Genomic DNA, 27636 nt, shown 5'->3' on the forward strand with positions numbered 1-27636 from the left:
ATCATACTCTGTTGGTCAAAGCAGTCACAAACCCACCCACCTAGGTTCAAGGGAATAAATTATACTCCACTCTTGAAGGAGGCGCGGCAAGGTCACACCAAGTGTAGAAGAGCACATGGGACAGGAGATACTGCCATAGCCATCTCCGGACAATCTGCCCATTTCCCACTTCACTAACTACTTCCTTACAGTCTAAAATCAGGCTCAGTCTAATCAATTCTTTTTAAAAACGTCCATTCTTGGTGCTGTCCATAGTAGGCTCAGATAAACAAAGAAATATGAGAAGGTAATTATAGGCAAGGGTAAAAGAATTAGCAAAATTTAAGGGGTAGAAAGCAAATTATGTGTCTCTCAGAATAGATGAAACTGGTAGAAACAAGATATTCAAAGGGAAAGCAACAAAGTTGAAAATGAAGGCTGGGGACAGACTGTCAAAGTAATCTGGTTTAGTAGAGAAGGGAGTAAAGAGGAGAGAAAATTGGAAAGGTTATGACGTGCCCCACAATGGAGGCACTCAAATACCCTGTTTCAGAATTGGGACTGAGTAGGTGCTCGATGATGACTGGATGACGGTCGGAGGAAAGTGCTTTGAGATTTATGAATTCTTTTCTTTCCTGTCTAGAAGAGATGGCCAACCAAGCTAACGTGGGTTAAAACTCTGACGTTTGAGTGTGATTGCCCGGAACTTGTCTTACCCAAGTGCAGTGAAATCACACTTAGAAAAACAGAAAAAGAAGAAACAGAAAGATAAGAACAATTAAAAAAAAATTATAACTGGCGAAGAAACAATTTTGCAATTTGCTCTACATTAAAATGACCAAATTGTCTGATTTCAACATGAAGCAGCATTCATTCTTTAGTCACACTCTAGGCATACTGTCAAGCAACACATTTTATGTCTAATCATTTCATGATCTGCTTATCAGATCCACCCCAAGGAGAGAATCAAAAGCCCTGCTACTCTTGGGATGAATAAATTCAATTTATTTTTTTTCTTCCCAGTGTGCTATACTCATCATTCTATAATAAGAGATTAAATCTATTAATAGTTGTTCTTTACAAAGTAAAATTAGTTAGTCCTATTCCAGCCCAAGTGTTGGCAAACACATTTGTCTTTTTCTGGGTTCTTTCTAAATATGTATGTAAACCTGGTAGATCTATATAACCTTTCATGGTTCTCTAGCCCTTTCTTTACTGCAGACACTATGCTGCTCTTCCTCAAACTTTAGCTACCCCCTGGTCCCACTTAAAGGTCCCCAAAATTAGTATCCTCCCAATTAAGACTTTCCATATAGGTTATAATCTTTTAGTGCCCTGGTTTCACTCATTTATTAAACAAACATTTCCTGTGGGTCGTGTAGACCTTAAAGATCGCAGAGGTTCCTACCCCTAGAGTTTAACAAAATATTATCTTGGGAACAAGATTTGATATAAATAAGCTGGATATCAAATTATCCCATGTCCTAAATCCAAATTTCTTCTTCATGCCATCCTTACTGCATTATCAGAATATGGACTGTTACTATGATGGTACTAAGGTCCATAAATCTAACATAAAATCTACCTTAGAAAGTTCACTTTTTTCCCGTAAAACAACACAATTTACCTTTCCTTTCCCTGCATTCATCTTAAGAACCAGAACACAAAAGAAACCAAGAGCTATACTAATGATACTTATAGAAGACGGGGTTTTTCAAGCATGAAAGAAGAATCCTAAGTAGAAATGATCTGTGTCACGATGGATTGTTAAAGATACTCTTTAAAATAACTCATGCATGAGTTTCTAATCTCTTTAAAAAGGTTCTTCTCTTTGATGAACTGGGCTAAAGGTAATTCCTATTTTACATAAATAAAATCAAGTTGCCAAAATATTACCTCTGAGTCATAAGGAAGAAAATTGCTCACTTTTCTAAATCTACAACATAGTTCACCCACTATGGCATGATACATTGGAACAACTAAAAGGATACTTTTATCTTAACATTAAATAGTGAAGAATTGTGCTGTAAGTATTTCTGTGATCCACAGAGTTTGAAAATCCATTGCAATACTCAAGTCATGTCCAAAGTGAATAGTCTTAATGGATGCTGGAACAGAAATAGAAAAATCTGACTGTTAAGGGAAAGAAACAGCGAAAAAAATAACTGGGCAATAACATGGCCTAGGTAATTAGATTATTCTTGAAAATCAAAGCCCAAAACAAAAGAAAACACCTAGATGTGACTCTAAACTTGGGCATGACTTTATCTGCAACGAGTGGGGAAAAGGAGACTTACACTAGTGCACATATAGGTGTCAGGGAAAAACCAGACAAGATTTACAAATGATGTCAAAGATCACTCAAGTTTTTACCCTAGATCAACAAAATAAAAGCGTAATTTCAAAGCTTAATTACTGCTAACTAGCACAATCTAACTAATAGAACCGGTTTTACCCTAGATCAACAAAATAAAAAGCGTAATTTCAAACTGCTACCTAGCACTTCTAGAATTGGCCAAAGTTTGAAGATTTTTGTTCTTTCAAAGGAAGAAGGCAGCAAAGACTAACAATAGTGTACTTCCTGGCCTTAGGAAGAGGGAGACAGGAGGAGCTTTCCAGCTGCACTTCCTAGAGAAGTATACCAGCTGCCCTCTGCAAACTGAGATCAAATTGCCAAGAATTTACAGGGGAGCAGTTATGATAGATGACCTAAAATACAGATCTGTTGCAAAGAGGATGTAGTGCAAACCACACAGGAACTGACAGGAAATCAGCCCTCAGGCTGGCACTTACAGTCAAGAAAGCTAGGAATCCTGGACCTTTGACAGCCAAATTTCATCATCTTCCTTTGTAGGAAGAGTTAGCCTTCTGAGAGAACAGTCAGAAACATCTTGTACAAGGCTTTCTGGTGCCTATTCCTATTTACAACCCTGCCCCTGCCTGAACCAGTGGTTTCCTCACAAGTGTTAAAAGTCTCTCTAAGGCCCGACAGCACCCTTTGACCAAAAATCACATGTTTGCTGGCACACATCTTCATTCTCTCAGCCATGAGCCCACTGAATGCTGCAAATGATTCACAGGCTGTGATGATGGTAAGAAGACAAACTAATATTTGGAGTTCACCAAATAATGAATCATACTCCTGGAAGAAAAGAAATCGTTGTTATTGGCAGCCCAATGAGACAAAATTTTAAAAATTGTTTTTAACATTAATATCATCCCATAAAAAACGGAGAAAAGGAAAACAATTGAGAAACATGTGATATTTGGTGTGCTGATGCCTTATAAAAGTCCAGTTCATGCTCCAAAAAAAGAGAGGAGGATATCTATTACCTATTCCTAGACGTGCCTTCTGGACTCCCTCCTTCCAAGTTACTCATTCTCCCACACAACACTTTCCATACTAATTTTGACCCTTAAGAATCAAAAAGAAGTCTTGCCTTCTTTGCACCCAAATGCCAAAATGGAATCTTTTAGTATTTCACCTTTCTAAAGGGAATGTTTGAAAACAGGCCTCTCTGGCTGTGACATCCGCGAGTTTCTGAGGCCTCGGGGGCCGGAGGCAGCAATCCCAGCCCCTCGCGGCGCGGCTGTACTCCTACGGTGCAATCTGGCAATGGCCAGGGACCAAGTCTGTAAAGCTGTTTTATGGTATTTAACATATGGTCATAAATTGCTCAGTGCTCTAAAGAGGGGCTAAATTTGCCACCCCTATTGATGAGAAATGTTCTTATTTATTTAAATTTAGTGGCAAATTGGCACTTCTCTAGATGGAGAGGTTTAGGCAGAAGCACAAAGGAAGAACTAACTAGAGACGGATTGTAACTTTTCAGTAAGCTGAATGCAACCACATCCTCTTAGGCTTACAGCACCATTATCAAACAGGGTCACCATATAGAATGACACTAATATGAAAAGATTCTAATTTCTAAAGCCCAAAGATGGGGAAACAAATTGTATTCAGATTGCGTAAGAACATTTTTTAAAAATCCTTTCTCTTAATCTTGAAGCTAACTCTATTCCCATTCATCTCTCCATTCCCTTGTCCCTTCATTCCTTCCACAAGTTAGATGTATCTGGTCTTCATCTGAAATCTTGTATCTACAAAACTCCCTGGGACTTCCTAAATCCTCTAGCATCCACTCTTATATTTTGTTATATTTTTGGTTAAGTTATTTTTTAATGGCTCTAACGCCCCATCACTAAACACATGATTCTACTAAAACATTTTGTTCTCTTCCTTTTACAACCTAGCGCTGTAGCCAAAGGCAGGAAAAAATGAAGTTTTTTTGTTTTGGTTTGGCTTTTGGTGGGGTTGTTACTAATGCTATTGGTGTGAAGGATAAAGCCACTGCTTGTTTTCTTTTTTTATATGCTGACACAGAACTGGCTGATGACCCAAAAGATGATTATCTTGCCTGACTCTGGAAATGTGAAGAAGGATTTCAATAAGATAGAGGTGTCAGAGCAGCCTGGGAACAGTATTAAAAGCACTATTCTATGAAGAATTAGTAGGCTGGTTATGTCACTTTTTCATTTCAATAGAAACAAAGAGTCACATCTGCGACATAAATACATATAAAAAGATTTATTAAGAATCATATACAAGTCAATAAATTATGTCATATACTACAAATTAAGACATGGTTCATATCTTTTGGGAGACTTAAACTATGAAATCCCAATTATTTCCCCTAATGATCCAGTGAAAAATGAATGGAGATTAGCTATCAGGTAATGCCACAGAAAGCCTGCTATCCAACCTGAAGTGATCTGGAGTACCATGCCTTCTGGAACGGCCATATAATGTCCCAGAGAAGGTCTCATGTCAACTTCTGTCTGAAATATCCTATAGCTGAGGGCAATCCAGTGTTCTTAAGAGCAAAAATAATAAGGAAAAACAGCTAGGTTAAAACAGAAGCACATCTGGGCCCTCCACACACTTCCATTAATGACCTACTGTCCTAATTAAGTACCCTTCATTCTTAGGTCAGACCAGAATTTAAAAACCTCTGCTTTACCTCCTCTGAAAAAGCATGAGTCCCTCATTTCTGATCTGAAGACACTATTGGCCAATGCCATAATCTTGCAAAAAAAGAAAAAAAGAGGAACCACGCTGAAAAACAAAGATAATTAATAGAAATGTAGGCATTTATTGACATCAACTTTGTACCCTCACAAGATGCTATACATTTACTAAAATAGCCCATATCTTAGGCCATAAAACAAATCCCAATAAATTTAAAAGGATGTAAGCTACACAAAGTATGTTCTTGGACCATAATGAAATTAAATTCAAAATTGACAAAAGAAAGATTACTAAAAAATCCTGAAAATTCTGGAAACTAAATAACATATTTCCAAATAACTCATGGGTCAAAAAAGAAATCAAAAGGGAAATTAGAAATTTGATGAATTACAATGAAATTACAACGTATCCAGGCCGGTGGAATATAGCTAAAGCAGTAGTTAGTTAGAAATTTATAGCATTAAACACTTATATTAGAAAAGAAGAAAGATTTCAAATCAATGTCCTCAACTTTCATCTTAACAAACTGGAAAAAGAAAAGCAAGTAAACCTAAAGTAAGAGAAGATCAGAATGGAAATCAATGAAATAGAAAACAGAAGTACAACAGAGAAGATGGGTGAAACCAAAAGCTGGTTCTCTAAGATGAATAAAATTGAAAATTAGCCAGACTGGTAAGTTTTTTAAAAAGGGAGAAAAAACAAATTACTAATATCAGGAAAAACAGATGTGAATCATTATAGGTTTTACATATATTTTTTTTAAAAAAAGGAAAGATATTATAAAAAACTTTATGCCAATACATTCGGCAACTTAAAGGAAATGGACAAATTCCATTAAAGATATGAACTACCAATACTCAGTCAAGATGAAGTAGATAACCTGATTAATTCTACATCTACTAAGGAAATTGAATGTGTACAACATGTGATCAAAAAATATGGTAAATGTTTAAATTTTTACAAAAATTTATTACAGTAAAAGACACATTGCCATTAATCCCCCTCAGAAAACTCCCTCTTGCTTCAAACACACTTATCCCATCGTTCTTGCCACTTTCTGAAGCAGTTCTGGAAGTCCTCTTTCATGAGCGTCTTTAGTTGCACTGTTCTGGCTGCCTCGATATCTTGAATAGATTCAAAATGTTTACCTTTCATGGTCATTTTGACTATAGGGAAAAGCCAGAAGTTGCACAGTGCCAAATCCAGTGAATAAGGTGGATGAGGATACACCGTAATGCTTTTATTTGACAGAAATTGCCATATACCAGATGTGATATGTGACATGGAGCACTGTCATGATGGAGGATGAAACTGTTTGACCATTTCATGTTAATGCATTATTCGTGATCCACGATTTACAACATACTTTAAAACACACCTTCTCTCAACTGTAGCTCACACCTGACTGACTGCACCAAACAAGATGAAACTTGTCACACACTGTTACTAAGGTTTGACGCACCGCTTCCTACATTGAAAATCCCTGCCCTTCCATTGAATGGCACTCGTCAGCAGCATTTACCATATGTTTTGATCACCACAGAAAGGCTCTGTGTCACACATCACATCTGGTATGCAACTTCTGTCAAATAAAAATATTACGGTGTGTCCTCACCCACCTATTCACTGGATTTGGTACCGTGCGACTTCTGGCTCTTCCCCAAAGTCAAAATGACCATGAAAGGTAAACATTTTGAATCAATTCAAGACATGGAGGCAGCCACGACAGAGCAACTGAAGACACACATGAAAGAGGACTTCCAGAACTGCTTCAGAAAGTGGCAAGAACAATGGGGTAAGTGTGTTTGAAGTGAGAAAGAGTCTTTTGAGGGGTATTAATGGCAATGTGTCTTTTAGCGTAAAAACATTTTTTTTATTTAAACATTCACTGTATTGTTTCATCACACCTCATACTTTAAAACCTTCCCACAAAGAAAACACCAGGCCTAGATGGTTTCACTAGCAAATTGCACCAAATATTTAAGGAAGAAATAATATGAATTCCTTACAAACCATTCAGAAAAAAATGAAGAAAAGGATTTTGGTCACAACTCATTCTATTCTCTTAAGTCAGCTTTGCTATGATGCCAAAACCAGTAAAAAGCATTAATTGAAAACTACAAACCAGTATCATTCATGAACATAAATGCAAAATTCTAAACAAAGTTTTAGAAAATTGAATCCACTAATATATAAAATGGGTAGTATGTCATGACCAACCGAAGTTTACTATATTAGAGATGCAAGGTAAACTGGATATTCAAAAATCAATCAAAAAATTCATCATATTAGTAACATAAAAAAAACCACAATCATCTCAATAGATGAAGAAATGTATTTGCCAAAAATCAATATACATTCCTGATTTTAAAACAAAAGAAACACCTCTCAACTAACTAGGAATAAAAAGAAACTTCCTCAAACTGATAAAGGGTATAAGCGAAAAATACACAGCCAACATTATACATAATAGTCAAAGATGAAATGCTTTTCCCCTAAAACCTGGAACAAGGCAAGAATGATTGCTCCCAACACTTGTATTCAACAACACGTAGGAGATTCTAGTCAGTGCACGGAGGCAAGAAAAATAAAAGGCATTCAGATTGGACAGGAAAAAATACAACTGTCATTTTTCACCACTGGCAATTTTCTATGTAGAAAATCCTGTAGAATTTACATACAAGGTACTATAACTCATACATGAGCTTACTAAGATTGCGGGATCCAAGATCAATAGATAAAAGACTCAGTTGTACGTCTATATACCAGCAATGAGCAATCAGAAACAAACTTAAAAACACAATCACAAGAGCATCAAAATAAACATGACAAATAAGTGCAAGACCTGTACATGGAATACTGGAAAACATGGAAAACTAAAAACTGACAAGCTGATTCCAAACTTTATACAGAAATGCAAAAGAACCTAGAATTTTCCAAATTCCATTAAAAAGAAAGAAGAGAGAGAATTGGAGTATTTATGCTACTTAAATTAAAAATTTATTATAAAACTATAGCAATCAAAACAGTGTGGTATCAACATAAAGTTAGTCATATACATCAACAGAACAGACTAGAAAGTCCAGTAAGAGCCTCACACATATATGGACAATTAATTTTATACAAAGGTGCAAAGGCAATTCAAAACAGAAAGGACATTTCTTTTCAACAAATAATACTACAACAATTGGGTATCTATATACAAAAAAAAGAAAAGAAAAAGGGAAATTCCACACCTTGAACCATATACAAAAATTAACTCAAAATAGATCACAGACGTAAATGTAAAACCTAATACTATGAAATCTTTAGAACATAAAAATCCTTGTTTCTTGGATTAGGCAAAGTTACATAAATATTACATCCAAAAGCATGATCAAACAAACAAAAAAAGGTAAAATGAATATCAGTAAAATTTCTGAGGTGGTAAGACGATGAAATGACAAGCACAGGGAGAAATATCTGTAAATCATACATCTAATGAAGGACTTGTTTCTAAATATATGACGAATTTTCAAAACTCAATTATAAGAAAAAAAATCCAGTTAACAAAATATGGGTGTAAGATTTAAACAGACATTTTACTAAAGACAAAGTACTACAGCTTTATAATATATAAGAAAATAAAATGTTTGACAAAAATAGCACAAAGGCTAACTGGGATGCGGGAGTTGGAAAGAGAATTATATACTATTGTTAGGTTCTTACAATTGTAAATGAGGAGTTATAATATTTTAATAGTAGAATATGAAAAGTTAAAGATGCATATCCTAAACACTAGAACAGCCATGGAAAAGATTGATAAAATTGTTAATCCTCTAGCTAGACTAATCAAGAAAGCAGAGAAAAAGACAGACACAACTTATCATGTCAGGAAAGAAAAAGGGAACATTAGTACAGATCATACAGACAGTAGAAAGATTAATAAAGGACATTATGAAATACATTATGTCAATACATTCAACAACTTGGATGAAATGGACAAATTCCTTTAAAGACAAGACTAACACAGTACATTTAAAATAATTAAATAACTTGTTATTCTTATATCTGTTAAACTGCATTTGTAGTTACAAACCCTCCCACACACAGCCTAGATGGCTTAACTAGTGAATCTATAAAATATTTAAAGATTAAATAAAATCAATGCTTCACAAACTCAGAAAACAGAAGAGGGACTGAACACTTTCCAACACATTTTATGAAGCCAGCATTACCCTGATACCAAAACCAAGAAAAGAACTACAAGAAAAGTACAGAATTACAGCATCAAATATAAATGCAAAAACATCCTTAAAGGAATATAAATTAATCAAATCTAGCAATATATAAAAGGGGTAACACATAATGATCAAATGGGGATATAATCCGAAGAATGCAATATTAGCTCAACATTTTAAAATCAGTTTACTTATCATATTAACAGAAAAAAAGAGAGAAGTCATGTTATTATCCCAATAGACAGAGAAAAAAACATTTAACATATTAATATTCTTTTCATTATAAAAACTCTCAGCCAACTAAAATAGATTGGACTTTCTCACACTGATAAAGGACACCTATAACTGACAATTATATTAGGTTGGTGCAAAAATAATTGAGGTTTTTGCAATTATTTAACCTTTTAAGCCACAATTACTTTTGCACCAACCTAATATTTTAATGATGAAACACTAAACACCTCCCGTTAGGACTGGAAATAAGGCAAGGATGTCTGATTTCATCACTTCTACTCACACTGCTGCAGGGGCTATTCAGTGCAATAAAGCACGAATAAGAAATATGATCATACAGACGGCAAAGAAAGAAGCAAAATTTTCTTTTCACAAATGAAGTGCTTGTTTTGAAGAAAATACCTAAGTAATCTACAATCAGTTACTAAAACTACTAAGTGAATAGCATATAACGTCAATTAATTACCAAAAACCAATTATATTTCAATAGATTAGCAACAGAGATTAGGAAAAAGAAAGTTCAACAAAATACATTTATACTATAAATTAGCATCAAAAAATATGAAATATCCAGATGTAAATTTATCAAAATTGGTGCCTGTTCACTAAAACTATAAATATTGAAAGAAATTAAAGAAGAGCTAAATGAATGAAGGGGTTATCATTTTCATCTATTGGAAGACTCGATGTTATTAAGATGTTAATTCTCCATAAATTGACCTCCAGATTCAATACAATCCAAGCAGGATTTTTGTAGACATTTGCCAAGCTGATTCTAAAATTTCTATGGAAATATGAAAAACCTAGACTAGCCAAAACAAGTTTCAAAAAGAAGTTGTTGGATTTAACAACTACTGATTAAAGACTTACTACGAGTATAACACTGTAATATAGGCAGTGTTGTATTCTTGTAAAGATAGACATATCAGTGAAATACAATGTAAAATCCAGGAAATGGTTAATTACCCACACTTATATGGTTAATTAATCTATATATGTCAAAGTTAACTCAAAATGGATCACAAATCAACATGTAAAAGCTAAAAATATAAAACTTCTAAGAAAAAATCTTTAAGATCTTCAAGTAGTCAAAGATTTCTTAAACAAGAAGCCAAATACATAAACAATAAAGAAAAATTATTAAATTGGACTTCATCAATATTAAAAACTTCTGCTCTTGGAAAGATACCATTAAGAAAACAAAAAGGGGAAGCCACAGACTGGAAGAAAATATTGACAAATTGACAACTTCTTTCTATGCTATATAAAGAACACTTATAACTCAACAAAAGACTAACAATCCAATCAAAACACTGAGCAAAAGATTTGAACAGATACTTCACAACAAAAGATATACTAATAGCCAGTAAACACATAAAATGAAAGTTAAAACCACAATGAGCTATTATACGACGACACATCCACTGGAAGGGATATAATTTCACATCCACTGGAATGGATATAATTTAAAAGACCAATAATACCAAATGTTGGCAAGAATACATAATAACTAGACCGCTCATAAATTGCTAGTAGAAATATAAACTAGTACAGCCACTTTGGAAAACACGCTAACAATTACATACTTGTAAAGTTAAACATAACACAGCTATACTACTCCTAAGTATTTACTCAAGAAAATTAAAACATATCTTCTCAAAAATACATGTACAAAAATGTAATAGCAGCTTTATTTAAATAGCCAAAACGAATTAATTAAGAAACGGTGGTCTACCCATACAATGTTATACCAGTCAGCAATAAAAGGAACAAATTACTGATATAAGGAATAATATGGATGAATCTCAAAAACATGCTGGATGAAAGAAGCCATACACCAAAACGACAGAGTACATGATTCCCTTTATACAAAAGTCTAAAACAGGAAAAACTGTTTTATAATTTCAGAAAGAAGATAAGTTTCAGGGTTTGCGGGGACGGTGGTAGAAGGGACTGACTTGTGGAGGGAAGGAAATGTTCTGCATTTTGGGGGAATGAAAAATGTTCTATATTTTGATTGTGGTGTAGTTACATAGGTGTTTACAACGGCCAAAATGTATGTAACTGTACACATTTTTAAACTGGTATATTTTATTGTATGTAAATTATACCTCAAAAAAGTTAATATAAAAAGCAGGATATAAATTTATATCTCACAGTTACTGTGTGATTAAATGAGATCATGTATAAAATAAACCTAACTCTATAAATAAATGCTCAGTAAATTGGTAATTATCAGTCATTGTAAATAAATTATAATCAGCATCAAAGCTAGATTTTATATATACGTACATATATAACTATAATTAAGCTGACTTTACAAATTTAAGTCAATAATATTAATTGCTATTTTTTTTCTAACATTCCATGAATTCCAAGAAAATAAAATATTCTGAATACCAGGACAAAGGACTCCTCGAAATCTAAGGGAGAGACAATGTCTAATCCACAAAATTAGCACTTCTTACTTGCCTTTCAATGAGCATTTTTAGAACATTCACTAAATCAAAGGTGACCTGCCTCCCTAATTAGCCTCTAAAAATACCTTGAGTGCTAGATAATAATCTTTAAGTAAATGAATCCTTTGAAAAGATAAAAATAAGTAAAATTAACTATGCTACCAAGGAAAATTACAATGCCTCTCAGTGTGATGAAAATACTAAATCCGTTCATATAGTGTCCAACTTTTTACTTAGCTCAACTGTTACAAGTCATAGTACAAATGGTCAAGCCCTCCTTTCCTTGCAGGTGACCTTGGAGACTAGAGGAGTGTGGACCAAGGAGCCTCGTGGACAGCACATCCATTAGAGCGGCAAATTTGAGTGCAAATGAAGAACCAAGTATGTCACAAAACGGTCAGGCTATTTCAGTGTTTCCTTGGTCCATCCTACGGAAGCCAAAACGGGATGAACAAAAGCAGAAACAGAAAAGGTAGGGTATTTGAAAAGTAAGATGAGCAAATCACTTGTGCAGGTTTTTGATTTGCATTATTGTCAGTCACCAAATTACGAAAAGGAAGAGAAAAAGGGTTAAAGCAGAACAACTACTCGGTTAACATTTGCCCAACAGATTATTTATTTTAAACAATACAAGAAATTTTTCACAAAATAACACTGTCATCCCAACAAAATCGCCAACAGCTATAGCCACAGCAACCGGCTTTTGGACCTATTGCCCAGAGTTCAAAGTATACGGATAATAATAAACCAAAAAAAAAAAAAAAATGCAAAAATTCTTAGATAAGAGTAACTCAACTGAACTTTAATATCTTTCAGCTGGTGCAACGAATGTCACACCATCACTGCGACCTTCAGGTGCTGCCAGTTTGGTGTTAAGTGTATTTGACAGCCATCAGTGCCAAGCCCTTGAACATCTCTACACAGAACCACACAAGTAAGCTTTTAGGAGACAAAGAGCAGGGAAAAGAGAGCATTTCGAGTTTACCATGGTGATTGGCTAAGACAAAGGAATCCATAACAGACCTGAGATGCCAGGAGCACTGTGTTAACGCACACATGCACGCACACAGCAGCCAAAACACTTGAGATCGGATCAGAAACGAAGCTACTTTCAAGATTCAGTAAAGCTTCAGTAAATAAGTTCTGGAACTCTATTTGTAATGTGTCTATAAAAATCTTTGTATGTGTTTGACCACTGTTAATTAAATGGTGCATTCCATTTAAATAGCAGTTCTGAGCTTAGTTCATTTAGTTGTAATCATTCTCCAAAAATAAATATTTAAATTTAGTGATGTATTATATCAAAGCCTTGGAAATGAACAGCAATTTTACACTGCTCCTCTGAGAACATGGGAGAGAATGTTATCCAAATCATAACTTTTTTTTTTTCTTTTTCAGTTTTTCCTCTGAACGCAGGCTTTTCTTCTACAAAAGTCAACTTCAAAATCTTTGGAGATAATTTTTTGGCATGACTTCTTCACTCTTTCACAAATGGCTTTGAAATATTCATCATTCCTCTCAGATGATGAACAGTGGTATTGCTTCTATTGTTAAAGTAGAAAATGTCTATAGTATTATTTGGCAGCTCTTTAGAAGGAATTCCTGAGACAGTGTCACATAAATACCTCTCTAGTTGCCGAAGCCCATGCTGACCTTGGGCTAAACTGGCCTCTAATAACCAGGCTGATAAAACATGACCCAGGACTCTTGGCCATACGACTGGATCATGAGTGGGCACCCAGCCCAAACTGCCAATCAGACCCTCTCTCCCAGGAATTGAGATTCCAAGACTATAGGCAGTTTCTGGGGGCCTTGAACTGAATCACCACTTGAGGGGCTCAGGAAGCCATTTCAACTCTATGTGAGGAGAAACAGAGAAATCTGGGTGGGGAAAGAATAAAGTGGATATAATGACAACAGACTATGTTGCAGGAGAAAGCCACAAACAAGGACACAGAGGCTGACTGGCTACTGTGGTGTCTTCCATCTTTGCAGTCCCTGGTCCCAGTGCCTATCGGTGGCTGTACTTCCCATCCTTGGGCACCATGGAATTCACTTAATTTCTTATAAAGACAAACAACCTCTTTAATTTATGTTTGTGCCGATGGGTTTCTTATAACCAAACAGTCCCTGATTAGAGTAAATTGTTAGTATGAAAAACAGAAATTTTAAATAAAAGATCATTTCAAATCTGAAACCAATGTTAGCAAACCATTTGATTTACCAGCCACAGACTTGCTTAATGTAACTTATAATATTTCAATTATCTCTCTTTATAGTTACTTAAATAGTGCTATTCAATGAACTTGTGAAATTAAGAAGACTTCAGAATGCTGTCACTTTCTTATCAAACTTCATCATTGCCAGATCCAAAGAATGAACACGGTTCATTCATTCCACAAACACTTAGTGAGCCCCCTCTAAATGTCAGGCAATACACTAGAGATTGGAAATAAAACAATGAGCAAAACAGTCTATTTCCTGCCCTAAATAAATAGGGTGTACACACATACACACACACATACACACACACACACACACAAAACACAAAACACACAATAATTTCTTCAAGAATTAAGTGCTATAGATCGTGACTAGGGTGGCTATTTTTACAAATATGCATTTATATGAGGCTCATTGATGTTCCTTTTAATTTTGCTATTAACTGGTAAACTTTTACTCATTTTAGTGGCACCATCCAAAGACCTTAACATGTATTTTACTTAAATCAATCAACCTTGATCATTGAAGATTCACTTTTCCAATCCTCTTTAAGTAAGTACAGTTCTCTCTTCTACAATCATGAAATTCAAGGACTTCTCTTTAATTCAGATATCCTTTGATATTTTCCATAAGAATCTTATACAAATTGGCAACTCTTTCATTGCCCCAACACTGAAGAGTTGTCTCTTCACATTAAAAGAGCTGAGGAAACAATAATGTCATTCCTAATGTACCGTAATCTGGTCTTTTTCATTTCAATTATTTAATTTGGAATCAATTCTTGTAGGAATCAATGCATAAATTCATGGGTAGAAATATGCCCTCTCCTTTGTCTTTCATTCTCATTAACTGCACAAATTTCCTTTATTCACAGATGAAACATTTATAGAACTGTTTTCCAATATATAAAGTATTCTGAAATATAAAATTTAGTTACATGCTATTTTCATTAATCCGCTGTGGGATGGCACAGTAAAATTTATAAAGACAAAATTGATATAGACTCCAAATCCGAAAAGTACTGTATGTCTTTCCTGCTTTCTGAATTATTAAGAGCAATGTTCCAATTATAAATTTCTTGTACAATAAATAACTTCTAAAAACTGAATTTCTGTTGGCAAAAGACTAATACAAGTAACAGAATGTCATTCTTTATAACACTATAGTTCAACTGACAAAAATCTGAACACTAAGATTCATTAATTCATACATGCATTCATTTCATTCCTTCCACAAATATTTAACTGAATATCTTTACTGGGCTAGAGACTGAAGATATAATTTAATAAACAAAACAGTCTCCATCTCTAACTTCACTGGGCTTAAAGTTACAAAATAAAATTACAATAAGCTCCAAATAGTTTGATTCAGCCTTGGTTAAAATTATAGTTTAAACCACACACCATAAGATTTTAGTGGGATTTATGAGAAACTTTAGATAAAGTTGTTTACTATAATCAATGAAAGACCACCCTCCCTTTAAATGATAGTGAAGAAACAGAAAATAAAAACCCTAAACAACCAGAAAGTGAAGAGGAAGAAGAGAGAGTAGCAATCAATAGATGGGACATTTCAACCAATTCCTAGAAGGCAGAATGCAGAGAGAAGAGTGGTACTGAATGAGAAAGCTCTGGCTACGGAAATGTGAGGAGAGGCTACAGACGAGAGGAAGACATCTGTCCTGGGAAAGCCACAAAAACTTGGGAATCAGCTGGTGTAAGGAGAGGCAAAATTAGATATGGGCTAAGAACAGGGAGATTTATAACTATAAGCTCCATGGAGAATAATCTATATACTGTCAATACAAGAAACATCAAAACCTGTAGAAAATTTTTATGAGAATTCATTTGAGCCAAACTGATGACAAACTGATGACGTACACTGAGGAGCAAGATCTCAAATGCTCCCACAGAATAACAGTTTTGCAGCTTCTTTTATGCATTTGAAATTAAGGCGGGGACATAAGGAAGATTAGAGAACGCAAGGTGGGGATTGAATTACAAGATAGTTAACAAGATTATGTACTCTCTTGAGGTATTTCAAAGGTGTGTTAACCTAGATTGAAAGAACAATGGACAGGCCTGGCTTATAACCTTTCACTAAAGAAGTTGTATGCCTGGAGCGTGACCACCCACCGTGACCTGCCCAGTTAGGAATTTATGATGATAACCCTGTGGGGTTACTTTCCACAGAACCCCTGTTTTTCATCCAGAGTACCCACTCCCCCACAAAATGGCATGGTGGTGAGATGTACATCCCCAGGGGAAAATCCGAGGAGCTAGGAGTGGTGTTCTCTAAAGACACAGAGGAAACTATCTGGGGGAGAGTTACAACAGTTAACTCTAAAGTATGACCCGTAGGGGCTCCTCGTAGTAACAGCTGGCCACCATTACCCACCCGCTCAGTAAGCCTGGCCTGTACAGAAGCCCCAGCCACAGTTTTATTGCCTGTCTTAACTATAAATGGACAGCCAAAAACTACCTTTTATTTGAAGAAAGACTATAGAATAACGGGGGGGGGGGGGGGGAGATGATAAAAATATCATCCCTAGGGGAAATTAAAATAATTCAGAAAACAAGAAAACTTAAAAAAAATTTCTATATCCTTTGAAAACTTTTAAGATACTGTATTCATAAAATAAGGACAAGATGTCATGAAAGAGAAACAGAGCGTAAGAGCAGGAAAAAGCTCTTAGAAATTAAGATACCTAATTATGACCAGCGTAATAAAAAGTTATCAGAAGGGTTACAGGAACGGCGGGAGGAGTGGAATCGGAGCAAGGGATTGGAGACTATGTTCCAGCAAGATAAAGGGGCAACCTGTTTACCAAGATATAATTCTAGAAAACATAGAATTTTCAATACATAGATTCTACAAAACAAGGCCAAATCCAAGAGAACAATAAACGTAAATCCCATAGTGGTAACTGTGCAGGAACAGGCCTGCAGAGCAATCATTCAAGCAATTTACAGACAAAGCACAGAAGACACAACAGATTTAGAAGAGACAGTAAGTTAAAATCTTGACAATGCAGAAGAAATAGAATAGAAAACAAAAGTTGGGAGATGAAGGAAGAGGAACAGAAGGAAGGGCAGGGGCTAATATGTTCATCTTACAAAGTGGGGAGCCAAAAGACACTACGATGGTTAATGGGAAACTAAATAAAAATATACTAAGTGTTCATGGTCACTGCACAGCGACTGTGCTTAAGTAAGAACAGTGCCAACTGTGGGCCAGGCGCTTACTAACAACGCTTATGGGCTGTTCCCTTAACTGTAACAACACAATGCTTAAAGAGATCCTTAAAAAAAATGTTTTAAAGCTACAGGGTAACCAACACAAGAACAAACAGTGGTGATATAATTAAAGAGGAGGAGAAGACAAAGATAAAGGGTGCAATGAAAACAGCCTGACGCCTCATATATCAGAGCGGAAAGTCAAAAGATAATAATATATAAAATTGATAAGTCAAGAAACAGAAGCATAAGCATGCTATTTAGATACATGGATCATCCCCAGAAGAACTAAACACTGAAACAATATCTTAAAAATGTAAGTGGTTCCCTTAGGAGAAAGGTCTAGGATTGGGGAGAAACAGGACAGAGGACTACTGCTTTCATATATAAAAAAATTCTGAACTATTTATATTTTTAACCATGTGAATGATTTACTTTGATCATTTCTTTTAAATTAATTCTTTTTAAAATAGCAATCTAATCTGTCCTACTACCTCAAACAAGTGAAATTTTTTTTGTATTTCAATGGTTTCCAGAGAATGACCTAATGATGCAAGGTTAACAAGTCACCATGTCACAGATTTTTCACTTCATGTTGCATTTGGCAAATTAATATAAAGTAATTCTACAGAAAGTAAGATGTGACCCCCTCCTGGCCTATGATGGTGCAACACATAGTCCACAGTCTGAAAGGCACTGTTTACTCATCTGTCATAGCTTTAATGTTCTTTATCCTTCTTTTTACAAATAGAGAGACTTTAGTACTCTGTCCACCACAAGCGTAAGTTCAAGGGAGAAAATTCCTGACGAAATTACTGATACTAAACCACCAAAGCTATCATCATTTGCACATAGGCTAGAGCTTCGGCACTGATAATAATGGCAGACCAGGGCTGACACAACCTAAAGAGAGGCTGTACATGGACTAAGTCCAGCGGGAGGACTTGCATACTCTTTACTGAGGTCAAAGCAGCCCCCACACACATTTGATTTGGCCTGTACAATGTGGGCCCCCAGTTTTTAATTTTGAAAAAGTGGTCAACATCTAAAACTGACAATTCATATAAAAATTCAGATTTCCACCTTCTCTCAGTAAATCAGTAGAGGCAGTCCCTTGAGACGGGGTAGGTGTACCCCAATTTGCCACACGCCACCCATTTCCATCATTCATGTTACCAATCTGGCCCTTGTAGCTATTTGCAATTCTGACCTTTGCTATAAAAGAGATAACGTGTGTGCCTATTTGATCAGAACTTACTTAGTCCCTGCCAACTGACTTACTTCGAACAGAACTAGGATTGAAAGACAAAGTTTTAAAAAGTGGGGAATCCTAGTGATCAATATCTTAGGAAATAACACGTAACAACTGGAAATAAAAACTAAAGCACAAAGCCTAACAATTAGCACTATAATCAACATTTTCAGTAAAACAGTCATCGTTTACTTACATTTTAATGTCTCTCCAGCATAAGGTATGTGTAATTTAAATCGGTCACAGTTGGGTCCAGGAGTCAATGATGTGCACCTTTGAAAAAATAGATTTTTTTAAAAAAAACCAATATGTTTATGGTATTTACTAAAGTAAATAAACAGTGATCTCTACAGATAAAATATTAAAACACTGGCTTATAGAACAAAATAGAAGCCCGTAATGGTCACGGAGGCCAAGAAAATAAGACTTGCCCTGAAACAAATAATTCATTTATCTCACAGTAAAACTTACATGCCTTCTAACAACAAACACGAACAATGCTTCAACTATTTCTCTCAAAGAAGTGTATCCCTCTTTTAAAATAGGTACATCATCTGGGGTAGCCAGATGGCTCAGTTGGTTAGAGCGAGAGCTCTGAACAACCGGGTTGCCGGTTTGATTCCCACGTGGGCCAGTGAGCTGCGCCCTCCACAATTAGATTGAAGGCAAGGAGCTTCCAGAGGGGCGGTAGGATGGCTCAGTTAGTTAGAGCGCGAGCTCTCAACAAGGTTGCCGGTTCAATTCCTGCTGATGGGCCCTGCAAAAACACACAGTTCTCCAATTGGAGAAAAAAAAAAAAAATCCTTTTAAAATAGGTATATCATCCAAAAGAGTTCTGTGGTCTTTGACACCAAGAACTGTAAAACAAGAGAATTTTGTGGTCATATTTTAAATATAGACTCTTAGCTTTCACTCAGTACTAAAAAGAGCCCACTTTTGGCCTTTTTCTGGTACCAGATGGTTTTCTCTCTTTCTCTGAAGGTAAAGCACCTCCTCTAGATTTGGCACCCCACAACTTACATCTGTAGGAGAGCATGATGTACTCAGTTTAAGATAAAATGCAAATTTAAAAAGGGGTGAGTTAGTCACCTACGTCTCAACGGCTTGGTTTTTTTTTTTTTTATGTTACTTCACAACAATGTTCTTTGTTCTTTACACAGATTTACTTTATGAGATATCTTTCATGATCTTACAAGTCATAACTTCAACTGCATAACAGCAGTATTGGCTTCATAAATTTATAAAGTATTCAATATGAAGATTGAGAAAGTTATGTGTCTTCACTTAGTTTTTAAAAAGTGAGGTTTTTAATTTATAAAGTAAAGCAAACAGGCTAATTTTCTTTCCTAATTCCAAAACCTGCTATGAAACATTTCTGAAAAAGAACCTACAAAAGTTCTTTAATGAATGGGGAGCATTGTTGGAATAAATGTACAACTTCGCCAAACAACCACTTTGAAGGGCAACAGTCATTTGACAATAAATTTGAGAAATGCTAACTCTAAAAAAGTCTAACTCAGACCTCATAGTAGATCTACTATTTCTTTTTCTCAAAACTATTTGAATAGGAAAAAGAAAGAACCAGACAAAAAACTTTAACTCAACAAGGTTGCCGGTTCAATTCCTGCTGATGGGCCCTGCAAAAACACACAGTTCTCCAATTGGAGAAAAAAAAAAAAATCCTTTTAAAATAGGTATATCATCCAAAAGAGTTCTGACTCAGGTGTGTTTAACATAATTAACTAGATTGGTTTCCTCTTTATCTTTAGGGGCCAACAAAAAATACCAGTTTATAAACTACACAACAAAGTTGCACAAATCATTGCATACTAACATATTTTAGTTTTTCACAGGCTTTAAGAACATTCTCCTTTACCTTTCACTATAAAATATTCTTCAGGGCACCTTTTACTAAGTAAAATATTTCCTTTATAATATAATCTTTTCTCAGCACAGTTGTTATTTGAAAATGCTTATGGAAAACACATAAATTATAGCACTTAAAATATAAACTATAATCTAATGACAGAAATGACCCTACAAGCAACACTAAGATTTTTTTCTTACATTCAACCAACACTTTAAAATGATTAAAAACAAACAACAACAACAACAACAACAACAAAACCATAATTCATAATCAAGTGTCTTGGGGCTCAAAGATCAAATTATCTATCTACGTATTATAGCTTAACGGCTGAAGTTATTAATAGTACAGGAAATCCTCAGTATTAATCTGATTCTAGTTTGTTTGAAGAAGGCCTTCTTCAATGTGAAATTAGTTTCTAAACTGTTGCAGTTACTGCTTGGCCACATTTTCTATAAGTTACTTTTAGCTTTAACCAGGACTGGGAAAGTGTTTTTGTGCTGTGCCACTTCACCTTCCTCCCTTACTGTGAATGGCTGGTTACAGCCACCTCAGGGTGTGAAAAAGTACATTTCTCCATCTGTGTGATTCATTCCCTGATTTTTTTCACTTCGATAGGACTTACTGAGCATTGTTCTGTGTGTTAGGAAAACACGGTGGACAAGACCTATGGTCTCATAGACCTTCAATTCTGGCAAGGGTAGAAACGATACACAAGAGACAAGTATACAAAGATGGTTTAAGATTGCTGAATGTTAAGAAAACGGGGTGCTGCAATAAAACAGGAGCTACATCACATTAGAAGATTGGGGACGACCTCTGGGGGTGAAACCTGAGTAACATGAGTGTGTTAACCAGGAAAATTCTGGGGGAGAGACTTGCAGGCAGAGGGAACAGCAGGTGCACAGGTGTGCAGGCAGGATCAAGTCTGACACACCTGGGGTAAGAAATCGTGGTAAGTCTGGGCATTACAGCTAGAGCAGAGTGAGTGAGGAAGAGAACAGCAAAAGATTAGGACAAGAGGTAAGCGGAGGACAAAACTGCAGAGCCTTGTAGCTGTGACAATTAACTCAGGTTTTATTCCCAGAACAAAGGAGGGTTTTAAGAGTAATATTTTCTGACTCTATGCTTTTAAAAGATCACTCTATCTACTGTATGGGCAAAGACTGTAAAAAGGTAAAACAGAAATGGGGAGACCAGAGAGGGGTCCATTTCAGGACCCCATTTATCCATCAGAAAGATGATGGATAAATGAGGCAGCAGCAGTGGCAACGGAGACAACTGGATTTCCTCAATAGTGGGACTAGGGGAGGAGCAAGTCGAGGGAAAAGGAAATCAGAAGTGTAAAGTATGAGAGGATAACCAAATCTTACGTGGAAACAGAGCCACGTTAGCGAGTGGGCTAGCCAAAATTCACCAAAACTCACCCAGAGAAAGTGCTGTATGTTGTTGGAACACTTGGAGCAGGGATGGGGTGAGGGTACTAGTCCCCAAAGAGCATAACCACGTTAAAATGGCCAATCTCCAGTTAACTGCAGGGCTTTGTTTTGCTGAAGACAATTACAAATTTGGGGCCAAGAGCTGAACTGTTCAAGGTGACAGAAAAAAGGCTAAGCTTCCATCAGCAGGTCTCTCTCCTACAGAGCACTCAGCTTCTCCAATAAAATGTTGAGCAAATTATTTCAAGTATCTGTTATGTTCTATCTTCCTATTACCTAGGATAAATAGGTTTATGGGAAACAAGCCAAAGTCCTGTTACCTAAAGGTTCCTTTAAGATTAAACTAAAATGTTTCCCCTTCTTAAATGACCTCTGTCTAAAATTGGTTTTGATCACGTTATTCAACTTACCGTGAAATTTCAAATCGCACTCAAGGAGGGAATTAATTTTTCTGCTAATCAAGAAAGTGCATGGGTTAAGAAAGATTGAAAAACACATATGAATAATATGATTCCACTTATAGAAAAGATAGATCTGTGTGTGTGTGTGTGTGTGTGTGTGTGTGTGTGTAGCCATAAACAGGTTTCAGAGGGAGGGTCACCAAAATGTGTTAAGATTTTGGCTGATTTTTGTAACTGTTTTTGATTGACTTTCTGCATTGTTTTGATTTTTTAATGAACATGGACTGTTTTATAATTATATCAATATTTTAAGGCTAAATACATCCTTTTTATATTTGACTAAGGAAACTTGGCTATGATGGCTTCACTTACCTTTTTCTTCTAAATTGCTTCACTCCTTTTCAGAAGGAAAGAATGCAAGGTGATTTACTGATAGCCTCAAGTAAAATATATGAAAGTCTTTATAATGTGATATCAAAAACTTCCATTTCTAACGTTTATTGTGTCTCACAGTTTCTTTGTGTCAGAATTTTGGGTAAGGCTTGGCTAGGCAGTTCTGGTGTAAGGTCTCCATGAAGTTGCAGTCAGATGTCAGTAGCAGATAACTACTAGACTGGGCCAGTTCATTCATCTACAAAGTCATTTCCCTGAACAAATACGGAAAAGCTACTTAGTGAAAAGCTACTGGCTTGGCTTCATTAAAATTATATTTGTATGATGGCAATTTGACCTAACATATAGTTAGATCTTTGGTTTATAAAACAAATATTCCAAATTGAAAAACTTTTAATAAAATAATTTAAATGATTTAAAAATCACTGATAATTAAAATGTAATTTCAAATTTGTCTCTCAACTATCTTTCCTGAGTGCTTACTATATGTCAGGCACTATGCTAGGTGCTGGGAATATAGCAGTGACAAGAACAAAAAACATATCCTGACATATAATGAAAAAGGTTTCAGATGAAGAACTATTCTCTAAAAATGACTTTTACTATATTCTGATTACTTCAATATACTGCAAATACACTATTTTAAAGTGGGAGAACGAAGGGAGGTAAACTATTACATTCTGCAGGTTATCTAAGGGGGAATTATCCAGTGGGAATCCTTGATAGCATCAAAGCAGGTAGTTTAGTCAGTCTAGTACTTTATAACAAAAACTGCAGCTAATCATTGACACAATAAAATGCTAAAAATACTAACCTCATATACTCTTATCCATTTGGTCTCTTATTTTACATCTAATCATGACTCCCAATATTATTACCTATTTTCTAATTGTGGTCTGTTTTCCCAACTAGATCATAAGATTTCTGGTGCTAAAAAATGTTTTACAGTTTCTTATATCTTAGTACAGCATTTAGCACAGTGCTAAGCACCTAGCACTGATTAAATTCTAGCATATACTTACAATCATAAACTAAACCAAAGAACTGTCATTTTACAGATGACGCAAGTGAAGTCCCGAGGGTCTCACAGCCACGCAGTGAGAGCTCTGGGATTAGAAATCCATTCCAGGGCACTCTGGCCACATCTTTGTTTCCCAGGCCTAGGCATCGTGAAGTCAATTTTAAATCTCCAGCATCTAGCATCGGTGTCTAGGACATGGATACTCCAGTAACAACGTACAGAGATAAAGGTGTGTTGGACGAATGCAAAAATCTTGTTCCCAATCAGTGCTCTTTTCATGAAAAAAACTTATGATTTAACTGTAATAGGGAAGATGTTATCATCCTCACCTCTGAGAAAGGTGAAATTGTGATCATTTATGGGAGATTTTCCCTTTGAAAAGCTGTACATGTGACCCAAAATTTAAAGTCACCACCTAAAATTACACTATTTTCACAATAAATAATAACAACAGCAGCTGGATGACGTCACAAAAATGGCAGCATGAGGTGCGCTTCTTGAAATCTCCCCTGGAGTTTACAACAAATTGAAAAACTATAACTCCCCAAAGGACTCCCTGCACAGCAGACAGACAAGACTAAGAGGCCCACTACTGAATTCACCTAAAGGTGGGCGAATCACTCAAGCGGGGGACGAGGGAAGGGAGAAGTGCGGAGACAGAGCCGGGGGCGCAGGATGCAGACCTAGCTCAGTGCTCCGAGCTCGCTGCATCCCAGAACTACCGCAGCTGTGGGAGAGAGAAGAACTCGGACTGCTAGGGCTCCGCTTATGGCCCACAGGGCTGAGGGGGCAGCATATAACACGGGGGAACCCAACGCTCACGGCAGAGACCTCGGAGCAAGGACTGAGGGAAGAAGGCTGAAAACGGTGGTTTAAGCCCTCACTGCCAAGCAGAGAACGGAAGCCTTAGGCACTGAGACTAGCCGCCCCCTCCTTACCCTCCCAGAGCTCGCCCCACCCCCACCTGCCAGGTGCTAGAAGCGGAACAGTAGCAGTGTCAGATCAAAGGAACAGAATATTTGCTGTTCTGAGAACTGTGGACCTCAGACACAGATTCACAGCCCAACTAGTTCTGGCAAAGGGGAGGGAGCTGTGGAAGCAGGACCGGCTGTGGCGGTAGTCGCCGCCATTGCTCTGGGCCACCTCTCACAACCCACTCCACCCCTGTCTCCCCCTACCTGGGCGGATCCCTGCAGGAGTAAACAGAACTGCTGAAACACACGGGCTCTGAATCTGGTGCAGGAAGAGCTTTGGAACTTCAAAAGTTCTCTTCATCCCCACAGGGACGCAGCACCTTACAACCCAGGCGAACTGTTAACACAGGAGAAGCCTGCCTTCCAGGGATCCCCCCATTGTGTGAAAAGACGGAATAGTGCAGAGAAAAATATAACACTACGGTATGAGAGAGAATAAAAGGCTGCAGTCGGAGAGAAAATAAAACACCCTACCAACCCGTACTTGGAAAACAAAAGAAAGACCTCTTCCTATCAACCTGTTGCAGAACCCACTCCTGTAGACGTAGGAAGAGAAATAATAAATCATTAATTGCCATGAATAACCAAGGCAACAAGACAGCTCAGAAAGAAAATAAAATGTGCCTAGAAAATGAACTTAAAGACATGGAAATATGTGACTTAAATGACAGAATTCAAGATAGCAGTCCTGAAAAATCTCAATGAGATGCAAGAAAACACAGACAAGCAGTTTAATGAACTCGGAAACACAATCAAAGAACAAAATGAACATTTTACCAAAGAGATCGAAATTTTAAAAAAGAACCAAGTAGAATTTCTGGAGGTTAAGAACTCCATAAAAGAAATGAAGAATGAAACAGCCAGCTTAAGTAGTAGAGTTGACCAGATGGAGGAAAGAATCAGTGACATCAAAGACAGAAATCCGGAAATGACACAGATAGAAGAAAGACACTTGAGACTTAAAAGAAATGAAAGAACTCCACAAGAACTTTCTGACTCAATCAGAAAGAGCAATATAAGAATAATGGCCATACCAGAAGAAGAAAGAGAGAAGGGAACAGAGAGTATATTCAAACAAATAGGCGATGAGAACTTTGCAAACTTGTGGAAAGAACTGGATCCTCAAATCCAAGAAGCAAATAGAAGACCTAATTACCTCATCCCCAACAGGCCTTCTCCAAGGCACATTGTATTGAAGCTGTCAAAAATCAACGACAAAGAAAGAATCCTCAAGGCAGCCAGGGAAAAGATGGTAACCTACAAAGGAAAGTCCATTACATTATCATCAGATTTTTTTAGCAGAAATTCTACAAGCCAGGAGGGAGTGAATCAAATATTCAAACTATTGAAAGAAAGAAATTATGAGCCAAGAATAATATATTGATATCATTATATCAATAAAGATACCCTTTAGATATGAAGGAGGTATAAAGACCTTTCCAGACATACAGAAGCTGAGGGAATTTTCTAACACACGATCTGCACTACAAGAAATACTGAAGGAGGCTATTCGACTGGCATAAATAGGGATAACTGGTGACAACCAAAACATAAAAGGGAGGAGAGTAAAGGCCTGAGTATGGGAATGGAGAAAGTAAGCATGCTGAAGAAAATGGAATACTCTAAATATGAAACTTTCTTTTACATAAACTTAATGGTAACTACTCAAAAACAACCCAGAACTGAAATATATAATGTAATAAAAAAAAAAAACAGAGGGAAAAATCATAGAATACCACCACACAGAAATAATAGACAACAACAAAAAGGCAAAGAAACAATGGAGACGCAGTCTTACCAGAAAACCAAAGACAGAATGAAAGGAAATCCTCACATATCAAATAATCACCCTAAATGTAAATGGACTGAACTCACCAATAAAAAGGCACAGAGTAGTAAACTGGATCAAAAAACTAAACCCAACCATATGCTGCCTCCAAAAGACACATCTCAGCTACAAGGACAAACATAGACTCAAAGTGAAAGGGAGGAAAGTGACAATCCAAGCAAATGATATCCAGAGAAAATCAGGCATAGCCATACTGATATCAGATGAAACAGACTTCAGGATAAAAAAGGTAACAAGAGACAAAGATGGACATTTCATAATGATACAGGGACTATACAACAAGAAGACGTAACAGTCATCAATATTTATGCCCCCAATCAGGGAGCACCGAAATATACCAAGCAACTACCAACAGAACTAACGGGAGAAATTGACCAAAACACAAGTATAGTAAGGGACCTTAAATACATCATTGACAGCTGTGGATAGATCATCCAAAGAGAAAATAAATAAAGAAATAGCAGCCCTAAATGACACATTAGATGAAATGGACATAACTGACATTTACAGAGTACTTCCTCCTAGAACATCAGTCTATACATTTTTTTCTAGTGTACATGGAACATTCTCAAGGATAGACTATATATTGGGACATAAAACTAGCCTCAGCAAATTTAGGAAGATTGAAATCATACCAAGCATATTCTCTGAACACAAGGCTGTGAAACTGGATATCAACTGCAAAAAGAAAGCAATTCCCATCAAAATCCCACTGGCATTTTTTAAAGAAATAGAACAAAAAAAAATCATCAGATTTGTATGGAACCACAAAAGACCCCAAATAGCCAAAGCAATCCTAAGAAAAAAGAACAATGCTGGAGGTATCACACTCCCTGACTTTAGCTTGTACTACAGGGCAACAATAATCAAAACAACATGGTACTGGCAGAAAAACAGACACAGAGACCAATGGAATAGAATTGAGAACACAGAAATAAACCCACATAAATATGGACAGATAATTTTTGACAGAAGCCAAAAACATACAATGGAGAAAAGACAGCCTCTTCAATAAATGGTGCTGGGAGAATTGGACAGCCACGTGCAAAAGATTCAAACT

The 27636-nt window shown here is 36.3% G+C and overlaps 1 protein-coding gene across 1 annotated transcript in view; it reads right to left on the bottom strand.

The window, feature by feature from the left end:
* The window catches only part of BABAM2 (BRISC and BRCA1 A complex member 2), a 364621-nt gene that overhangs the window by 307334 nt on the left and 29651 nt on the right, over positions 1-27636 (bottom strand). The window contains exon 3 of the mRNA XM_033125481.1: positions 18829-18905. Coding sequence (XP_032981372.1) covers positions 18829-18905 — 77 coding nt within the window. The remainder of the gene's footprint in view (positions 1-18828; positions 18906-27636) is intronic.

Source organism: Rhinolophus ferrumequinum, chromosome 13 (genome assembly GCF_004115265.2).
Source record: "Rhinolophus ferrumequinum isolate MPI-CBG mRhiFer1 chromosome 13, mRhiFer1_v1.p, whole genome shotgun sequence".
In the NCBI taxonomy this organism is placed as follows: Eukaryota; Metazoa; Chordata; class Mammalia; order Chiroptera; family Rhinolophidae; genus Rhinolophus; species Rhinolophus ferrumequinum.